Source organism: Calidris pugnax, unplaced genomic scaffold, assembly GCF_001431845.1.
Source record: "Calidris pugnax isolate Ruff unplaced genomic scaffold, ASM143184v1 scaffold219, whole genome shotgun sequence".
NCBI classification, from domain to species: domain Eukaryota; kingdom Metazoa; phylum Chordata; class Aves; order Charadriiformes; family Scolopacidae; genus Calidris; species Calidris pugnax.
This window is the reverse complement of record NW_015094507.1, coordinates 4,559,933-4,582,112: the sequence shown is the minus strand read 5'-3', so window position 1 is coordinate 4,582,112 and position 22,180 is coordinate 4,559,933. Positions and strand designations below refer to the sequence as shown.

General features: G+C 44.0%; 1 protein-coding gene across 1 annotated transcript in view; it reads left to right on the top strand.

Annotated features, from left to right (window-relative positions):
- Positions 1–7,977: 7,977 nt before the first annotated feature.
- SLC35F1 (solute carrier family 35 member F1) overlaps positions 7,978–22,180 on the top strand; it is a 237,807-nt gene continuing 223,604 nt past the window's right edge. The window contains exons 1-2 of the mRNA XM_014964424.1: positions 7,978–7,981; positions 8,531–8,585. Of these exons, the coding sequence (XP_014819910.1) occupies positions 7,978–7,981; positions 8,531–8,585 (59 nt within the window). The remainder of the gene's footprint in view (positions 7,982–8,530; positions 8,586–22,180) is intronic.

Sequence of the window (22,180 nt, the reverse complement as noted above, 5' to 3'; positions counted from 1 at the left end):
CAACACAATGTTTATGTTTTCATCTTCTGTGGAAACAATCGCATGCGAATGTGTAAAGGAAAGGAAGAAATATTTATGATGTGTCTCTAAAGAAGTAGCAGTCCAGAACAAACCAGGCTTTGGCTTCATAAATTAATGTTCTTCTACTGGAAAAGAGTAGCACTGTCTCTGTGCTGTCCGTACTTTGTGTGCCCATTCACTTGAAGCCCATTTGTGAAAGTTTCCTGATTGACTCATTGAGTTGAGCTCATGTGCTTCTGTTTTCTGCTGGACAAAGTGGGGGCTCCTCAGGCAGACAAACAAAATTAAAGGGCTGACAACAGCTGGGGTTGCCAGAAACCTGCCCGTAACTGGTAGAATCACAGAATCACAGAACGGTTTGGGTTGGAAGGCACCTTTTAAAGGGCATCTAGTCCAACCCGCCTGCAATGAGCAGAGATGCCTTCCACTAGATTAGGTTGATCAGAGCCCCCTCCAACCTGACCCTGAATGTTTCCAGGGATGGGGCGTCTACCACCTCTCTGGGCAACCTGTTGCAGTGTTTCACCATCTTCATTGTGAAAAAGTTCTTCCTTATATCTAGTCTAGATCTACCTTCTTTTAGTTTAAAACCATTACTCCATGTCCTATTGCTCCAAGCCCTACTAAAAAGTCTGTCCCCAGGGTCAGGGAGGAAACAAGACAGTAGGAAAATGGGGATAGACACTGGCAGAAACTGAGCATCATTTCTTTCTCACTTTATGTGTAGTAAGTAGGTTGGTCACCCAGGCACTTGGTGATTGCTGGATTGCTTTCGAAGGCTCCTCTTAAAATTGCTTTACAAGCATGGAAACTTATTTTAACTTCACCTTTAAACCTCTCCTCCCTCTTCACTCAGTAGATCCTGAGGTAATAGAGAAACATCGGAACAACCCCCCCAGGCTCTGTGTTGAAAGCAGAGCTGGTTGACTGTAAAAATGTATTTAGGTGATCACAGCAAACACTGCACTCTGTGACAAAGTTGGCCATAACAGAAAACCAAAGTAAAACACCAAATTGAAGGGTCAGTATCACGGAGGACTGGAGATGTTCAGTGAAATTGTGGGATTTACTGGAGTAGTTTGAATATAAATTGTGAGCTGCTGGTGATGCTGACCAGGACCTGCTGCAACAGGAAGAAGCTTCCTGTTACCCCTGAAGTCCAGAGAGGATGGCTGTGAATTGCTGTTGCATTAAGGGGAAATGTTGTGGTGATTACACACAGCAAATACTTTCTTGGACCTGTGACTCACAGCCGTGGTCCATGAATCCCAGCTGCAGGGCCCTGCCTGGTACCTTCCTTGTGACATTTGCTCAGCGGGTGTCCCTGGCTGACCCTGCCCTGCTGTATTGCCGGGGAGAGAAAGAATAATGCTGGCTGCTTGATTGCTTTCTTGCTTCCCCACAGCCTCTGCGAAGCCAAAATTGGACTCCACCAACTCTGTCTGCTTGTAGAGGACCACTTACTTAGCAGTGACTCACCTGCTCCGTATTGCCTCCCACCTACAGTGGGAAGCAAGAAGAAATGGAGAAAATCATGCGGTTTGGAGCTCTGCAGCTCTCCAGGCCCTCCACCCCAGCACCGGCATATTTGAGACATACCTGTTGATGAGTCTGAACTCATCATCAAGCCACAGAGAGGTGGTTTGTCTCCCTCCCTTGACCTGAATGGTCAAGAGCAGAGAATCACTCCCAAAGTGTTGCCTGTGGCCCCTAAAGCCTTTTGAACTAACTTGCAGGCCAATCTCACCTCGAGAAGGCTGGTTATCACCTCCTCAGAGGAACTGAGCAGAGAATAAACATCACTGAAACAGCAGGGGAGGAGGTTACCATATTATTTCTTTGGGGGATTCTTGCTAATTATTTATCTAAATGAGAGCCAGCAAATGAGCTTCCTGCTTATATGTGGACATTATCTCAGCACCAGGACAAGGAGGGAAAATGAAGTTTCTGCAAGGAAAATGAGTTAATATCTTTAGATACTATGACAACATTATTCTACCTAAATAAATTATATTATTCTGGTAAGCAAAATACCCCACACCCATGTCAATGAGCTCAGGTCTCCAAGGTAACGTTTAAGGACCTGCTGTTGTATTGCTTTCCTTGATCAGGACTTTTTTAGAAAGCTGAACAGCACATATATTTTGCTGGGTTTACCCATTTCTACCTTTTAGTACTTTCTTAAGGAATACTAGCTATAAAATCTAGCCTTGCCTTATCTTGTTTTTTCAAGGACGTCTTCATGTGCTTTTTCTTGCTCTCTGTTGCTAAATGGCAATTTGTATTTTTTCAAAAGTTTCCTAAAAATCATATCAGAATATTCGCATTCAACTTGGTATCAGAAAATGGAGCAAGAGTAATTTCAGGCACTCATTCTCATGCCATCTTTTAAATAGTTTTGTAGTTATGTTCTCAGCACTAGTGAATTGCGAAAGCTTTCTCTAGAGCAATGTGAGTCTCTCTACTTCTTTGCCCACTTACTCACTTTCTCAGATAAATTTTAGCCTTGTGCATAAAGCCAGTGTATGATTTAATTATTACTACCTTGCTTAGGAAAAGGAAGAAAAATAATTTTGCTAATAAGTATAATTCAATAAGCTAAGCACTGATTTATTGAACAAAATTATATGTAGAAGAGCAATTTGGGTTCTTCTTGTCAGAAAGCCAGGCTGTTCAGGTGCAGTCTGAGTGAAACTTTTGCCTTTTTAGTTTGTTACAGGCCAAGTTCATTCTAGATAATGGAGTTGAGGAAGAATTTGGCCCACTAGCTGACTAGCTTTGAACTTGAACCGTGTGTCAAGGCTACTAACTCCAGAGATGAGAGCTGTGTAAATGACAGCTCAAGAATCAAAAGCTATAACCCAATGATTCTTTTTTTCAAGTAGCATGTAGTCATATAGTAAATCAGACAGAGGGAGTTTATGTACTAAAAAGAACCTGAAACTGAATAATAATGAAATTGAGGCAACATATTTCATTGCCCCAGAGCAATAACGTCTTTCAGTTGACTGATCAGAGAGGCAAACAAACCAAATAATTTATGGCATTTTTCCTTAATGAAAAGCAAGTCAAGGATCAAACACATCATTTTTGCAATCCAAAAAAAGAGTGAGTATTCATAACCTTCAGTTGCTTCTCTTTCTTCTTCAAAACAAAAGGATTGGCTTCCTTTGGGATTTTTATTCTTTGAAAGTACAAATAGCTTCTCAAAGTCCACCCAGAATAACAGTGACTGTAGAAGAGAGACTCTGAGCCCAATTCACATAGCTGTAGATCTCCTTTTAGGTAAAAAAATTTATACCATTCTGAAGTAAGTAAGTCAAAGAAAATGAGTTCAGAGCGTAGATAAAGCAACTAGGTTGGCTTTTTTTTTTTTTTGGTGGAGGGAGTAGGAAGGTTATATCTGCCTTTAGGAGCACATCCTGGCAGAGAATATAGAAATCAAGTGATGAAAAATTGTCCACTGTTTCCTTTTCTTGTTAGTTTACTCGTAATCACCATTTTGAAAGCAAGTGACCTCTGGGAATTAGATATGCTGCCAATGATTTGGGTGCATAAGGGAAATACCTGTAAAACGGGAGAAAAAGAAGCTCTTCCCTTTCCCCTCTGAACAACTTATTTGAGTGAATGCACACTTATTGGTGCTTAAAATGCTTTGATTTAGGAGTGAAGATGAGCTAAAGTACATAAAGCTTCCACTTTGCTGCTGTAGCAGGTGCTGGAAGTCTGTCCAAGCATGGTTTCAAAGTGCCTGAGCGTGGTTTCCTAACAAGTTCTGGGGTCAGTGTTGGAAGGCTGTGTCCCCCTTGCCTTGCTTTTCCTCCGGAGAGTTGGCACCTTGGGAAATACAAGCCATGCTGGTGTTCCTCTGAAACAGGAACTGTTTGAGGCGGAGTGATTTGATACGGTAAGTGCACTGTAATCCCAACCCAACAGCTCACACACTGATTGGGAAAAGACTTTCCTGAGGAGGGGCAACTTGGCAAGGCAAGATATGTGGGTGTCTTCTGTCTACCTGTGACATTCAGAAGGCTGGTACTCGCTGGGTGCCTGTCTGTAAGTGGGAATTTTTGACACTGGCTGCGCCCTGGGCTTTGGGAAGGGGTTACTGCCTCTTGAACTGGGGGGGTTTCAAAGGAGCAGCGCTGTAAATGGCTCCACAGAGCAAGCTGGAGGAATGGACAGAGTGGCTCTTATGGGATGGACAGAGCAGCTTTAATGTGCTAATGAGGGGAAGGCCAGATGCCAGCAGCCATCAGAGGGGCTCTTTGTGGCTCTGTCTCTTTGGAGATGGCTGGAGTCTCTGTCCTTATCGCGGCTCTTTCTGCTGGCAGAGGGAAACACTGGGGCTATTACTGAGGTGTTCCCTTCCTTTAAGTCAGCAGATAGCCTTACAGATCAGCACTTGAATACTGATTAGGGCTAATTACCAGGAAAGCTTAGGAAAAAGAACTTGCTGAAGAAGCTTGACTTTAAAAAAACACAAAAATTTGCCCCCCAAACCCAACAAAACAGAAAACTCATGCTCAAAGGCTCGTGAGGTGAGCTCACGCTCTGCTGAAATCACCTGTTGCAAGAACAGCTGTATGGGGACTCATAAATCGCTATGACTATAGAGTGTGTAAGCACTGATGGTTGCGAAATTCATGTTGTGAACTGCCTAATCTACCTGTCTCACCTTATTTATGTCTGTCATCTGTCTCTCCGGGATTTTTACTCCAAACACGCCGGTTTTGAAGCTTGTCTCTCAGCTTTCTCTGACTCGGTTTCTCTCATGATTTAAGAAAGCATTTCTTCAATACATATTCTCTTGCCATCATTTTTCTCAGAGACACCAAATGATGGAGGTGGTGAGTTTGACTCCCATGCGTTGCATTCTCCTCGGTAGGGCTGGAGCTAAAGAGCAGGAGACGGAGGAGGGAGGGTCCCCACAGCCCGGCCGTGCTCGGTGAGAGCACCCGTGTGGCAGCACCGCAGGGTGCTTCTGCAGGGAGCACGTCTGCTTTTTGGGATGTGCCACGGTATGCAGTGCTAGCCAGATAATTTCCTAGGCAAGGTGGACGGCCATCGATCTCACCAGAAAGGTCTGTCCACAAATGATGCTGTGGAGCTGCCACTGTAAAAAATAGTGACGCTTGCTAAGCCAGCCTTCTCTTTGTAGCTGATGCAGTCATTTCAACCCTTTTTTGAGTTTTCTGTTGGTGTGGTGGTCAGTTGCTTCCTTACGGTGCCGTTTCCTGTGGTGATGCAGGGATCCACACTCCACCTTCAGATAGGTCTGACCCATGGCAGCACGTAGGAACTTAAGAGCCACCTGGTGAATCTTCTCTTTTGCTATACCCTTTTTTCCTGTCAGGAAATGGAGACCTTGGCAAGAAGGATGGGATTTTCTCAAGACTGCTTGTTCAGCAAGGTTTCTTATGTCCAGACTAGATTTTTTTTTAATGGAGAGCGAGTAAGACCTCATGGTAATCTGGTGATGGGAGTACTTACATAGGAGACCAGGTTTAACTCTGCTTTGCTGCATCCTTGAGGGCTACTGTGAACACATGCACATCATGGGATGACGAACCTAAAAAGGCCATGGTTTGGTCTTAATGCAAAATGGGAGAAGTTTTGCAATTTAAAAGTTTGGAACCAGAAGGTGCTTTTTTGCCCAGCTCATCTCCCAAGGCGTTTTAGGCTTCAAGGTGTTCACTTACAAAAGCACACTATGCTTGAAACAGATTGCTGCATCTCTAATACAGATAGATGAGGTAATTTATGTCCAGTAGCAAGACCATAATTATTACCTCCCAAACCTTAGTGTTAATTGCAACCTGCAAGCCAGTATTAGCTGATGATGGAATGAGAACAAAATTTGAAACATTGATAGTGATGGGCATTAGTTTACTTAGCCCTCTCTGTTGTTCATTTATCAAAGAAACTGTCGCGCGTGTGTCTGGAAGCCTGCGTTACTGTCTGTTGTTGGGCTGCATTAATTTTAAAATGGTTCCTTCTCATTACTTTGTCTCATCTGGTAAGTGTTTTGATGTGACCTGACTTCTTCTGGTTTCCATTTGGTAGAAATGGAAAATGAGTTAAGAGGGGACTAAGTGTTTCCCCCTGTTTGGTGAAATGAAGAGGAAGCCACCAGCAGCGTGGGAGGGAGATGCCTGCACTCTGCTCCTGCTCCGGTGCCTCTTCATCTACCTCATTGAACAAGAAGAAGGCTCCACAGCTCCACTCCTGGATCTCTCCAGCCTAATAACAAAAATCCTGACCCTTACTGTAGCCGTGGGGCTGCTAGCCCCCCTGTCAGCCAAAGGGGGAGTTTAAGAGGGGGTGAGCTGAATGAGAGTGGTGGCTACAAGGTAAAAGCGAGTTCCCTCTGCCTTTTTTTGGAGAGAGGAGGTAGATGTCTGTGTCTAACTCTTCTAGACTGTGAGTCACAGAGAGGGAAGGCCTGAAGTGACTCACAGATGGGTAGGGGCCTGATGCTTCAAGGGGGATAAGGCATAAGCTGTGCCCAATCCTATGCTTTCTGGTTTTTACCAAAACTTGGATCTTTAAGTTGTCTGCCCAGGTGCCTCTGTGGCTATCCCAGGGTGCAATAGTCTTCTGCATCCCTCTTTGCTTTTTTCTGCCCCTATGATGATGATACAAATGCTGGAAAATACTTAATAAAATGAATTTAATTATGCTGTGATTATTCTAAACCCAGATATTTTATGGAGTTTAGATAGCTGTGTGTTTTCAGTGGCTTCTGACTTGGGCCAGTTACCTTATGAAATGTCTTCTTGCTAGAAGCTGAGAGCTGTAATGAAACTGAGCAAGTGTTTCTTTCCTGTTGTTCCTTTCCTTTTATCTCTCTGCTGCTGCTACAGACATGTAATGCTTTTGATTATGGTTTTTAACTCCCTGCTGCCAGGATATTGAGGTCTGTGGGGACCGTCCTGGGTAGACTGAAAGTGAGGAAGGACAGCAAATAGCAGGTAGGTTGGGAAGAGTTGAGCAGGGAGCTGGAAAATATTTTGATGGTTGTGGGATTTGATACTTGAAGGAAATAAAACTTTAATATTGTAGATATAATTTTCATCAGGCTGGATATGAAGATTAAGTACCATCAAGCAGAAGAAGTTTCCAAGCTTCATCTAATGTGGTGGGGAAAAAGTAGGTGGGCACCCAAATATATGTAATGGTCAGACTGAAACACCTCCTTTTCCTGAGTTACCTACCTGATATGCACAGGTAACTTTCAGTCAGATTTTGGTTACCTGACCCCCACTGTTGGGAGCCTGGTGTGCTGAGGGGGATGCTTTGTAGAAAAACAACTATTTTTCTGGAATTTAGAGATGATAATTTGCAGAAATTCCTCCCATAATTTCTGGGAGGTGGACAACACCTGTGCATAGCCCTGGAGTCCTTCTTGCCTCCTCTTCAGGTTCTTCTACAAAAGCTGCTTTGCTTTAGTAGCAAACTTCTACAAAGTTTGCTTTGCTTTGATTTAGTACTGACCAGTATTTTTTTTTTTTTGACAGTGTATTTCAGTGTTTTTTCTGGTCCAGTTTGTGGCAGGGAATATCATGTCTTTGAAGAGATTCAGTAGAGTCCAGGACATTTGGAGGACTTAATCTAGAAGCACAGGTGCAAAATGGTGTGATGGTTCTTTTATGTGTGTGAAGGCACTGCTTACTGGCATTGAAAAGGAAAATTCTGTGTTTTCTCTCATTTAAACAACAAGGTGACATGAGAACAACTGTTCAGTAACAGAAATGCACTCAGGGAGTGAGGCAGAGTGGTCAGGGTGAGATGCAGTGCCATGTGGTGGTTGAAGGGTTGCCCAAAGTAGAAGAGTTATGTTGCATCTGCATTAACCAAACAAAAACTCTGGTATTCGAAGTTTCTCTAAAGTGGTTACTTGAGTTTAAGATAGCAAATATTCCCCAAATAATTCACTTGAAAAAAGTACGCTGCATGTGTAAGTGTGCGAGATCTTTTAAGATGAACTACAAAAGTTACCAAATGTAATGCCCTCTTATAAATAAATAAATTCTAGCATGTTCTAACTCGGAAAAGAATTTCTGTTAAATGTGGTGTCTGAAATTGTGCATACATATTGATTTGGTAGGTATTACTGTGTTAATGGAACTTATTATTACTCAGCTAGATTAATTTATTAGATTTATTCCTACACTTTAACAACCTATAGAAGTATTGAGACATGAGCCCACAGAATCAATACCAATTTCTTTTCTCATTTATGAATGGTCTTACTAACGTCCAAAATACTGTTACACTTGAGAGTATTTAGCTGCAATTTGTTTTGAAGCATATACTCCAACAATTTTAAATGTGTCTTTCTTCTTTGTCCTTTAATGATTTTTTTTTCCCCATGTATGTGGGCTCTGAGCACAATGGCATGCATCAAGCATCAAACGAGTCATGACCATCCTCTAGTCATTGGAACTAGTCGATGTTTATGTGTTTTTGCAAGATGAGGGCTCTGAGGCCAGACCTAATCCTTGAGACGTGTTTTGGCTGCTGTTCTGCGTGGCAAGCCCAAAGCAGGAGAGGGAACAAAGGTAAAAATGTACCTTACAACTGAATTGCCTGCCAAATGGAGTGTATTTGCATGTTTTTCTTTGAGCAGCGGCCACGCATGCATTTATCTTTCATAAGCAGCGGTGCTTATCTGAGAAGCAGTAGCAAAGACCAGCCAAAATGGGAAAGCAATGTTGGGTTTTCTTATTTCTAGAGTGTGAGCATCAGATGGGATCTGCTGATGGCTCACAGTGGGAAGTGAGGGAGGTGGGAGCCAAAGAAATTACAAGGGAAGAAAGCTATTTGGCCACCTCTGCCTGCACTGCCAGTTCAAGACTGGTTCAAGCTGGGGTTGTTCAGTCTAGAGAAGAGGAGGCTGAGGGGAGACCTCATCACTCTCTACAACTACCTGAAAGGAGGGTGTAGAGAGGTGGGGGTCAGTCTCTTCTCCCAAGTTACAGGCGACAGAACAAGAGGAAACGGCCTCAAGTTGCACCAGGGGAGGTTCAGGTTGGATATTAGGGAAAATTTTCTTCACTGAAAGGGTTATCAGGCATTGGAATGGGCTGCCCAGGGAAGTGGTTGAGGCACCATCCCTGGAGATATTTAAAAGCTGAATTGACATGGTGCTTGGGAATATGGTTTAGTGTTGGTGTGTGTGTTTTCCTTGGGGTTTTTTGTTTGTTTGTTTGTTTTTTGGTTTTGGTTTTGGTTTGGTTTGGTTTTGGTTTTGTTGCTGTTTTGTTTGTTGGGTTTTTGTTTTTCTTTATGGTTGGACTAGATGATCTTAAAGGTCCCTTCCAACCTGGGCGATTCTGTGATTCTGAGAGCACCGACAGCAGGGAGAGATCCGTCTTCAGGCACTCCCAACACTGGCATTTCTGTTGGCATCCCAGCACCAGTGATGCTTGGAGATACCATCCTTTCTTCCTTTGGATGGACCAATATTTCATAACTCTCAGGAGGAGAATTACAGGGACTGGTTGACCTCAGCCCAGCCTTTAAATCCAATCCAAAGCAGCTCACCAAACATTTCAGTGGAGAAGTCTCTAGCAGCTGCAGCTGCACAGAGATAATGTCTCATCCAGTGGTCTGTAAGGTGAAACCCCTTAAAAAAGCCCCTTAAAACTTCTGCCAGTCTTTCTTTGTTGTTTCCTAGTGAAAGTTGCTGTATCCACTGAGTATACTGCTCGTCTCACCACTTTTTGGTCTGGACTTACTGCTGCTACTGTACCTGCCACTTGTGCACCACTGCAGTTCCTGGGTATTGAAAGCTCCAGCCTGATAAACGAACAACAGTGTGCACAAAAAGACCAGATAAAGGGAAACAGGGGAAAAAAACCACCCCCAAACCCATCATATATCAGTGTGATGCAGAAATAGGCATCAGAGTCAGAAAGAGGGGGAGATGCCCTGTGAATACTGCCTGCCTGATTCAGTCCCGGGGTTTGGGACCAAAGCCCGAGCACGATGGTTTGTGTCGTCTTGACTGTGCTTGAGTAAGTTACAGGAGAGCTGCTGGACAAACAGCAGCTTGACCAACCCAATGCAATGAAGGGCAGGCAGGGGTGGGCTTTTGCCTGTTTTGTTTTCAGGAGAAGCTTGTATTGCAGCAGCAAACGAAGGGAACTCATCTGCTGCTGCAATGAGAGGCTCGGGAAGAAGTTACATACAGTAGCTCCTGATTTACAGTTCCAGGATTGGATACCAATTGTTTTTTCAGCCTTGGGCAAATCTCGCAACCTCCCTGGGTCTGGTTCAGCACCTGTAAAATGGGGATAATTAAACTTAACTACCTGGAAGGGTTGTTGATTAGTTAATGCTTGTAAAAGGCTATACAGTGCTATAAAATACAGTGTAGTACTCTGAAGCATCTGCTCTGCAGTTACTGTAGTGCTTCTCTGGAACTTTATGGGCAAATGTTTGCCAAGAAAGAAAATGACTCATGTGCCCAGTATGTGTGGGCTTTGGGAGACGAGGGGGTGGCATCTTTTCAAAGATATCTAGCTCTCCTGAGGTGGCTGCTGTCAGCACACAAGGGGAGCTTTCCCGAGAGTACCTGCAGCGATGTGGCACTGAAACTGGCATCAGATGAGGCTGGGACTGCAGAGGGGGGCTGTGGCAGGTGGCAGAAGAGCTCCTTGCTCCACTCCCAGCTGCTTGTTCTCACTCCTGTCCCCATCCCCAGCCTCTTCCCCCTTTGTTGTGCTGGTGGAGCTCTTTGTGCAGTGGCATGGAGAACTGGGCTGGTGGTTTGATCCAGGAGGGAAAAAAAGTGGAAAAAAGTTTCTGTTGTTGTTGGTTTGTATTTCTGGATGGCTCTTCTCTCCAGTGTGGTGTATCATGTGGCTACAAACACACGGACCAGCACAGTGAAGAGGCTGGTACAGGGGTGAGAACAAAAGCCTGGAGAGAAAGCGGGGCTGGGGCTGCTGAAGCTCTCCTGATGTGATGATGAAGATGATGCGATGATGAAAATGATGCCACAAAGCATGTTACCCATATGGAGATGATGCCATCACAGGGGTTTGAAGGTGTGTTAGTGACCTAACCTTCTTTCCTGCCTCCTAAGACATGTTATACTGATTTCATTGGAGACACGTGCAGTAGCGTAAGATGGCATTTAGTGAAGAGCTGATCCTGGTTGAAGCTCACCACACTGTGTGTGAACTTCTGCTAACCAGGGGGAAGGAACTAAAGATGTGCTAGAAAGAAGCCTGTCATAACTCCTGAGATTTGTGTCTCGAAACTATTATTTGGGATACTTATGACATGAATACATGGCACTATGTGAGCAATGCACGTGCATACACATACTCGGTTTACTAGGAGACTGTAAACAAAAAAAAAAAAGAAGAATGGTGGTGGGAGGAAACCATTTCCTAATCAGCCGCTCCTGAATTAATACCTAGAAGTTCTTAGGAGAAGGTAGCGAGGAGTTACCAGATGTGAGATTCCCCCTCTCAGCCATTTCACAGACCTGGGCAAGATAAACATGAGCTAAAGCTGAGGAATGAGTTTGTTCTTAAGTCACAGTTTCACAAACTGCCAAAACGAGGTCTCGCTTCTCTCTCTTCCCTGCTCCTGGCCAAATTGCTCCTTCTGCCTTAGCTAAGCCAGGTCTGGTTCCTGTCACATCTCACAGTCAGCTCACTAAAATAGCAGAGAATTAACCTGGCTGAAAAAGGTTGTCATTGTTGCTGGGTCTTTAGCCAGCAGTTGATTAGACTAGTGCTGAAAGGAAGGAGCCTGTGAGCAGGGAATGGGGAGGGGCAGAAGAGATGGGGAAAATAGGGATTAGAGGTAAAAAAAACTTGAAAGAACAAAGAGAAAATATATTTTGCCTTGGTCACAAGCTTTTTTTTTTTTTTTTTGGCTCATCTGTGGTGCAATACCATGCCTGAGCTGACTGCTTGTTGCTGGGGTCTTTAGCTTCCTGCTGCCTATGCCATCCTGCTTTCTCCTTTATTACAAACCCTAGTGCTGGTGTTCATGAGAAGAGGGGTGGTGACCCCAGGTGAGACCTGATGGGTATCAACAATGGGTAAACAGCCAGCTGTAGCCAATTCTTGACTTAAATAGGGGGGAAGTGATGTGATTATACCTGGAGGGAAAAAAAAGAAGGTGGCCTGCCATCTGAGAGCGTGAGTCTGGATGGAGCTGGGGGAAAATTATGTGCTGCTAGACCTGTAAGTACCTGCTGTGCTGTTGAAGGTGATGGTAGAGGTGTGATGCAGCCCTAAATGGACAATGGCTCCCATTGTTATACCATTTATTTATTTTTAATCTGAGTTAAGTTCAGTGGGAATGGGTATTTGTGCAAAGCCTTAGTATAAGCATGCTGTGTGTTACCCTGTTGCTGGAAGATGGAATAGGAGCCTTACCTCTGATTTCTTTTTTTCACAGTAACTAAAATAGAGATGCATGTTCAGCAGGTCTAAAATCATTATATCTAGTGTGTGGTAGTGCTACTGTGGGCTTTATGAGTCATTTCTGTCTCTCTGGCAAGGTGTGCAGGAGTTTCTCTGCTGCTGATTAGGAAAATAACAATTGATCAGTGGCTACTGGATTGGTTTGTAGCATTTTCCATGGTGGCATGTACTGTATTACAGCCTTCCAGTATATGATGCACTATGAATAACAGTTTTTATTTGTCTGATATGATGTTGGAGGCCTATTGCAACTCCCTGGCCTGTCTTTCTCTCTTCTGTTTCTCCCTAGAGCCATCAGCTGTGTGCTTTCTTTCCCAAAAGCCATGCTGTTAGGGGGGTGCTCTGATCAGCAATCCCATGGTTTGAGTTATAGAAAGAGTTTCTTAATTGCAAAGCATCCACCAATTTGATCACCTTGGGAGTAGTCCCACCAGAGCTCCTTCTGGGTAGGAGATTGCTCTGACATAGAGAGATGGTTTTCTGGTAGCGTTTCTCTGTTAGTCTCCTTTCTTGAACTCAACCCTGTGTCCAGCACACTGTTATACTGTAGTGGTCAGTGCTGTTAAAATCCTAGAATCTTAGAAAAGTTTGTGTTGGAAGGGATCTTTAAAGGACATTTAGTCCAAACCCCTTTTCCTTTTGTGGAACCATGCTGTGCAGTCTAGCTGTATTGCTTCACAACACCTCTACTGTAGCAGGTAAAGCTGTTGGATTTGGAGCATCAAAAGCACAGGTAGACAGAGGTAAGGAGGAAAACAGGTGTGGTAGAGCACAATAACCATAGAACAATATGGCTTTATACTGTTCTTGAAGAGAAATAAGGGATTGACAAATCCAGATAGAGAACATCTACTACTACTCAGTTCTTCATTTTGATCCTATTGAATAGAGATGTAAGTAATTATAGAAAATCCAGATCAGGTCTAAAATGTCTTTGGGTTGTGAGACTCTCTTCAAAATAATAAAAATAATAATTAAAAAGTTGGGATGTTGCACTTTATCCAGCTTTTGGCAAACATGAGGCTGTGCTTGGGTTTCTTCACCAGATATTTCTGTGAGTGGTGGTAGATGACTGCTTTCCAATCTGGAAGTGGGATTTTAGGAGGTTTCACTTTCGCGGCTCGGGTCAGAGAGTTGTGTTTCTGTTGTTGCCTACAGATCTGGGTGTTACCATCAGAATTTTTGTGGTGACAGTATTGAAAGCAAGTTTGGCCGTGGAACAGCTGTGATGTTTCCTTTTTTTTGTTTATGCCCTAATGCAGGAATTTCTCTGGTTCTTAGTTTCCCCCTATCCACTGAATTATTGTCCAACACAAACTCAGATTGTTGACTGGGGCTGGTGTTGTTTTGGGGAAGCTCAAACCAGTGGTTTGAGCTTAAATGCTCCTGCTCCCACTTAAAGCTTCAACAGCTTGTAAATACCTTTGGTTTCTGGTTGATAGGGGAAAAAAAATGTCTCATGGGCAAGTGGAGCTCTCATGTTTAGACGGGGAAGGTCTCTATTAGTTGGAGAAAAGGCTCTGTGGGTTCTTTTTAAAGGGAAAAAAAGGCCCACAAAACCACCAAAAAACCCAATAGTGCTGCAGGGCAATATACAACATGGTTTGATACCAAGATGAGTGAGCAGGAAGCCAGAGAAGACTCTTCCAGGTAAATTCTGCCAGTGTTGGAATCCCAGTTGTTGGGAATGGAGAGGTGCAGCACAGCAAAAATCTCCATTTCCTTTTGTCTCTCTGTGTCTAAGTATGCCTCTGTGGCATAGAAACAAACAGTCAGGGAGGGAGAAAGGACCTGCTTCTTTACCTTTTGGATATTTCTATTGATTATGGTTCTGTACTAATTTCAGGTCAGCAGAGATTGCTGTGTGGCTTGCAGTGAACTAGCTTGCATCTGTGGACATAGCATAAACACATTGTTTTCTATAAATGATGATGTTTTGAAAGAGAGAGGGGAAAAAATACTATTTTTTTTGTTTGCTCATGAAATGAGCAAATAAAATACAGTAGCAGCAAAGGAAAAAGTTGTACATCAATTCTTAAGATGAATTCCTACCTGGATCCCAAATTACATGTTACCCCAGTCTTGTTCTTCCTGCATTTCCCCTTTCCTCTTTCTCCCCTCTAATGCAGCCTCCCTCCCAAGGCAGAGCAGCACCGCTGTTGCAGGGTTTCCTGGAGAGGAAGGGGGGATATGGGCAGAGTCCCCCATCCCCAATGAAGAGGGTCTATTCTAAAGGATTAATTGCGCCCAAACAATGCGGTCCCTTGAGGAGCCCGTTACCCTTTTGAGATGCGTGTGCGGGTAAGAGGGCACACTGCTTCCCTGCATCCCAGCCCAAGTGCGTCTGGTGTGATGCCCTGGTTGCTATAGCAATTAATCGCCACTTTTAAGGGCTGGTGTAGACTACAAATCCCTGTAAATTGTCCAGAACACTAGTTAAAGCTGCTCCTTAGGCACCTTTCTGTTTGATTTTTACCCCAAAAGATGGAATGGGGGTGTTTGTTTTGTTCCCCCCCGCAGCTTTACTCTTGAAAAAAGCCAGAATAACTTGGTGTATGTTGTTGGAGTGGCTCACCTGCTTCTCAGCAAGCCCAGGAAGGTAACTTTGGAGAACAATGGCAAAACAGGTGGGGATGTGATGGCTTCCAGCTCTGTGCATGTAATCTTCATGTGACCAGCAGATCACCCGTGTCTGGGAAATGTAACAAGTGTAGTCTTTGAGTTCTGCGTGGATTTCTATTTTTTTTATTGTGGAAAGGCTTACAGCAGGCAATTAATGTGTATGCGTTTGTCTTTTGTGCTGTAAAGAGAACAACTGGGAATTACTGTGCTGCTTGTATCTATCTATATAGCCATGATAGAAATGAAAACCAGATACAGCAAGGCTGTACTTTATGTTTGCATAGGTAATAGGAGAGAAATAGGAAATGTTTACTATGACATTATTCCAGAAATCTGAGCAGTGGTGAACATAAATGCTTCTTAAATGTTTTCCTGTAGGTTAAAGCCCCATTCTTTTGAAAAGCAGTCTTAATTTTCTTGGTATGTTATTAGAATGGCTGTAAAATCTGGACAGAAGTTTGAGAAGTTCTTCTTTCCTTGCAGGCATTGAAGTCTGTGTTATCTTGTTACTCTGTTACCTCTGTTAAATTGCTTCTCGGGTAAAAAAAACAAACAAACCACCGGAATCCCAAAACAAACCATCAAACCCTATGAAGGGAAACAAGTTTAAAGGTATAAGTTATCAAATGCACCATATCCTCTCTTAGCCTTAAACGAAGTGGTAGAGTGGTAGGTACGATTCAGCACAGACTCTTTTTTTTTTTTTTTTTTTTAATGGATGTCACCTTGATCTGTATATACAACATATGCGCATGGAAACTTGCAATTACTTTCACTGGAGATAAAGGGTAAGATGTTGTCTTCTTTGGTATGCCAGATCAGAGTCAGCCGTTGTGATAAAATGGATTAGGTAACTTTGATAATCAGTAACATTAATAGCTATGCACACCCAGTCCATGCTATATATCCTGGTTATAGACAATTAGTTCAGACCCACTATTCACGGACACAGGAACATAAATTTTACAGGACTACAGGAACACAGCATTGGCTTGCTCTGCTTTTGATATTTCAATACTTGAAGAGCATCAGGTACTACTTACTGCTGATAATTAAACTGGGGCTGAAGAAATAGTCTTGCTTCATCTTATGTATGGCAGATCAGTATCATCTTTCCGGACTGGCCAAACTGGAGCCGTTTGAGGAGAAGTAATCAAAATGGATTGCACCCATGATGTATGGCACTGCAGCCATTACCTCTTCCCCTTATCAAAAACTTTTAAACTGAAAGTGTGCAAGATTGCTGTTCAAGGACTGCAGGCTAGGGTCTTGTGTGTTTTGTTTCAGTGTGTATCCCCCAGGAGCAGCTTTCCTGTGTGGAAGAATAAGAACCAGTTAAATAAAGACCATTCTTCTCTCTCCCTTCCTTCCTTTTTATGGAGCCTGTGGAAATCCCTGGTCAGCAGAGGCAGGTGAAAAGCCCTAGGCAGATGGGGTTTTTGGGGTAGTACATGTTCACCTTGCTAATAGACCTGGAGGCACTGGTCAGAGATGGTGATGTCCTCTGGTCTGGCCTTGCCTTGCCTTTGCCAGAGCTGTGTCTTGGGATATGGCTCAGGAAAGCTTGCAGGGGATGGGAGAGAGAGTGGGTTTCAGTTTGTGCCACTGCTTACAAGCAGCTCTTCATCCGGGATGATTCTGATGATCCAGCAGAACAAGGATTTGAACTTGGGTATGCCCACATCCGTACTACTAACAGACTCTTGCCCTGTTCTTCCCAGGAAACTTTGTTGAGGATGAAATTTTTTTTTATAATACAAAGTTTTTTGGTTGTTTTTTTTTCTTCTCCTTTAATACAATATAAAACTGTGATGGTATTTTTGCCTCACTGAAACACGTCAGTGTGATTATGCAGGTTCTGGTGTTGTGTGGCATATCACGTTCAGCAGTCGTCCTGTATTCTTGCAGAAGTCCTGAAAACTTTCTTTCATCCTTTTCCATCTGTTGCAGTGCCAGGACTCCCCTCATGGAAATGGTGGGCCAGGTTCTCAGGGCTTTTTGTGTGAAATTCCCCTGGGTCCCAGTGGGACTGCCTATGGAGAGGCTGGTGGAGGCCAGGAGGAGATACCCTAACCCAATAGTAGAAAGCTGGGCCAGCTCTTCAGTTATGATGTCTTGGAGCCTGGCAGAATGACAGACAAACAGCTTCTTGCACTGCCAGCAGAGGCAAAGAAGAAATTTGCTCTTGTTTGAGAGCGGCAGATACCAACCATCCTGTCCTCTCCAGCCTGGTGACTCCCAGCAGCTTGTGCAGCAGGGCAGCCAGCAGGACCATTGAGGTAAGCTTGCTCTGGTGGAAAGCTGCCTGGACACAGAGGGTTGTCTTGGGAGATGGGAGCTGCAAAGGCCAAGTGATGGGCATGTCCTGGTGGCTTTGGAACATGGGCTTCTTCAAACCAGTATGTCTGGGAAGGAAGACCTTGCTTTGTGAGGGGCTTGCTTGTTGAATGCAGTGGAGCTGACAGATCCCTGCCCTAGTTTTAGAAAGGTGTAAGGGAAAGAGTGAGGGGGATGAAAACCAACTGGTATTGTAAGATAAAGCAGTGCTCTGGTGGTGTCAGTGAGGTGGCAGCTGCTTGCTCCGATGCTCTACCACGTGCCAAAGTGGAGCTGTTCCAGGGATGGGGGTGAACAGCAGGGCTGGTGGGCTGGGGTGAGCGATCTGTCTGACAAGAAGGTGGCCTGTCCCTGAGGTTTTCCCTCCTAGAAGCCCCAGGTCCCTGCCACCTGTGGGCCAGCAGGCAGCTGATGGGAGCTGCTGCTGCAGGAGCTGCTCCTGCTGGCTGTCACCTCGCACCAAGCCCTGCAGCATCATACCTGCTCCACCTGTCCCGGCGCCAGCGCTGAGAAACTCTTTTATTTTTTTGTCTTTTTAGTGCTCTGGTTTTGTGAAGCACTAGTTGGTTGTCCCTTTTCCGCTGTTCCCTTCACCCCGTCACCTGCGGCTTCCCTTTCTTTCTTCTCCTCACCTTGGCTGCCTCCTCTTCTTGCCCTTCCCAGAGAGAAGATATTCTTAGGCAAGGGTCAGATCTCAGGGCTTTTGAGGAAAGTAGCTCAGGGTTTTCAGACCGAAATAGCACAGCTGCTTTTTGGGACCTGCTGGGAGGAGTTGCTAACCTGCGTCCTCTCCCCTGACTTCTCTGGGGTCTTGTGGAGATATTTGGTTCTATTTAAACGTGTGTAGGCTTGAAGGGGCTTTAAAGAACAGAAGTGAGCTGGGTCTGTTTTCCCATGGCTGCTTAGCGTGTCTTGCAAAAACGTGTCTGATTTAATATAAGTTTGTATTTATTTTCAGACTTGATTTCTCTGGTTGAGACTGTTCAGTGTGACAATAGCCACTGGATTGGAAATGATGTCTTTGTGGTAGCAGCTTCACCATCACCACGTGCAGGTCTTTGAGTTGCTGTTCCAGTGTCATACTCTTGGGGCCATGGACCTTCCAGCTGCAGAAAAAATCATGTGAGACACAGCATCCCCTCTAGTGGAAGAGCAGGTTTAACTGATTTCACGTATATTCTTGGTATGTTATTTTTAGCTGCCTAGATTACTGTAGTGGGATAATTACAAGGTAGTGGTATGAACATAGAACAAAGCCTCTTTAGTTAAAACCCATGTTCTGACATGCAGGCCCTGTCTCTCAAGCAAGGAATTTCCCTGGTTTGCTTCTGGTTTTCCCCCTTGGATGCAAAAATCGGGAGACTTGGACTGTTTAACAAAAAAACGGGAAAGATATTTATAAATGCTTCTAATCCATATTGTAAATACAGGCTGGCAAGGGAGGGGAGCAGCCGTGGTGAAGGAGAGTAAGAGGCGATAAAGGCCATGGCACAGATATGAAAGAGTGTCTTCCATCTCTCGCTTGAGCTCAAGAAAACATAAAAGGGCAATATAATTGGGGCACTGTTGAATTATGTATAATATTGGCACTATGTTCTCTATTAGTTTCATTTTGGTAATGCTTTTTTCCTTGCCAACAGAACAGTCTCTGTAAATAAGCTGCCTCCTCATTTACTTGCATGGCCTGATTATATACAATTATCCCTTGACTGTTACGACTTTTTAAATTAATATTGAGCTCAGCCCGGTAGGTATTCTAGGATAACATCTGAACTACTTCACTGCTTTAACTGACCACATAAAAGCATGTGCTTCAACCCCAAAAATGGGAAAAGCCATTCTGCTGGCAGTTCCATTGCCGTTCTTTGGTTTTCTTACCACTGGAATGGCTTGTCACAATAAGAATGGCCTCCAACATAGTTTTAAATACACCTCTTAACAGATATAAAAGTGAGAGTTAGTAATGTGTATTGTGAACATAGTACTTCTAGAGCTTTTATGTCTTGAAGTTGACCTGGAAACTGTACAAACAAACCTGGGCAGAAGGTTTTTGTCCAGCCTCAGATCCAAACATGTCTGTATGAACATCTCTCTGCCTACTTTGCAGCTCACATCCTTTGCAGCACATCCACATCCTCCTTGACTTGTGACAATTTCTGTTCCATATCTTAGCTCTGTGTCTCTGAGGCACCAGTGTCTTTACTGCTTAAGCGATGGAACACAGATTTCTCCACTGTCAGAGGCAGAATAGCCATCTACAAATGCAGTGGCCTGGCCATGATATGATAGCCTAATATATGCATCCATAAGCCCAGACAAGCAAAAAAGATTGAGATTCAGTTTTTGGGGTACAAAAATCTACAGCAAACAGTGTTAATTGGATGAAAAGACAGCTGTTGGCAAGCTAATGTTAACTGCAGTTAATGAACCTGAAATTTGAGTCTTAAATATTTGAAAAAGATTGTCTTCAGCTTATAGAAAGTAAAGATCAGTGTGGACTGTGTGTTAGAAGAAACAGGTGTCTTGTAAAGCTTGTGGAGTTTGGTCATACAGAAGTAGGAAAAACTGACAATTGCATCTTGTATGGTATCTGAAGAAGGCAAAAAAATCAGTAAGAATTCTCAAGTGTTTTGGTACCTGTGTAGGGCGACATGGCATACTTGTGAAAACCAGCTTCAACACAAAACCTGCCTGTTCATCCTGGGCTATTGTAATAAGCTTAATACAAGATTTATTAACTTCTTAAATAAAATGTTATTTCTTCATTATTTGAGTTGAATTTTGCTGGCTGATATGGGTTAAAAATTAGCCCCAAAATGCATTGAAGGAGATTTGTGCCCTCTGGTACACCAAAGATTGATTTAGCCCCAAAAAGTTCCCTAATTTTTCATCAAACTTTCTCCTTGCTGTCTTTACTAGAAGTTTTTGTGATAGTATCTGTTTCTGTTAAGTCCTAGCTCTGTGTTGTCTTGCAGTGTGCCCTCAGAAAAGAGGTTATGTTCATTTTGGGATAGGAAGGCTGAAGGATGGGAAAGAACACGTACTAGCTAACCTGTATGTGCCACTCATTTTTATTTTTAAGGGACAAAATCTGAAAGTCTTACTTATTTTCTGAACTGTAGCAGAAGGCGTTTGGGACATCTAAACACAGACATAATTAGGACTAATGGAAAAAAAAATAATGGGTAATAGAAAACAGGAATCAACGGAAATACCTATTTGATTGTGGACTAATCTTTCATGGAATAAAAGGTATCATCCAAACTAAATCACAGAAAATGCCTACTAACGCATGTGGAGGAAGCTGTTCTCTCCTGATGGAAGAGGAAGGCACAGATGATCTAAAACATTCTTTGTATCTCTGATTTTTGTGAAATTTGTTTTTCCCCTCTTTGTCAAAGCTGTGATTTCAGAGTTATTAAAGAAGGGGATGAAGGATTTATGGTCAGAGCTGAGGCTTGTCACATCACTGTGGTGTGCCATTTTCTAATCGTTTCCCCTGGTGCAGGGCTGTGATTTGTCACGGGCGTCCTCCCCGGGCAGAGGTGGGTACGAGACCCTGAGCGGTGGGCTCTGGTTGTCCCCCTGCAGAGCCCACATGCCCTTCCCCTCCGAGCAGTGATGGGGACCAGAGTGGCATCCCGGACCACAGTTGGTCTCCCCCTGCGGGGGTTTCCCATGACGGGGGGTGGGGGGAGAGCAGGACCCTCCTTCTTGGCGGCTGCTGCCGGCTGGGAGAGCGTACATGAGACGGGGCACAGCTAGAGCTCCTTCTTCTTTGATGTGCTGCTGGGCCGCTTTGTGCGGTGCGGTCTCCTGGTCCCCTCCTTTGTGGCACCTCAACTGTGATTAAAGCCTTCAATGAGTGTCCCTCCGCTAGGCAACGGGGGGAACGGCGCCTGGAATCCGCCGGGTTCATTGATAAAACCCCAGCCTGAAAGAGCGATGATGCCTTTGTGCGAGTGCATCCAGGCCTCCCCGACAAGCTGCCCGCCGCCAGATTCTGCTGCCCCAGCCCTCTGGGGCTTAATCTGAGCCGCCGGGAAGTTGGCTCTTGGGACCTGCTCTGAGGTTTTAAATCTCTTGCGTTAAAATAACCTATCGCCGCAAAACGTTATGTGAACTCGGGGGCACAGATGACTTTTTCCATAGAACTGTGAGCGTTTGGAAGCAGAAACGTAGCTGAGAACTGCTGCGTGAGGAGGTGAAACACTCACTTTGTAGACCGTTTTGAAAGATTTAAAAAAAACCAAACAAACAAAAAAGAAAAATGGTGGCTGTCCCCTCCCCGCTCCCCCAGATACAAATGTGAAACAATGGTGATCTCCTAGTAGCCAAACAATAAATAACCTGAGTGTGAGGTACGTGTTTCTCTGCCTACTGGCCTGAGAGCAAATATTGTATCTAGAATAAATGGGTGAAATTCCATCGAGTTAGCAGACAAGCACTGGCTCGGGGTGGTGCTCTCCCAGCTCTAATTATTGTTTCCTATGGAAGCCCCAGTCGCGCTCAGAGGCTGTGAATGAGTGGAATTTTTCCTCTAAAGCAGATAATCCAACTGCCTGGCTATGAAAGGGGAATGGCATGTCTTTCAAATTACCACACAAACTCTGAGCACATAATGATTTTCTGAGATTTGCAAGTGGAACTGTTAAATTAGTTTGTGATTTAAAATGAATTTTAAATTTTGCTCCTTTGAGAATTCCCTGGCTGCTTATTTTTCATGGGCTAAGCAAAAAAATAAT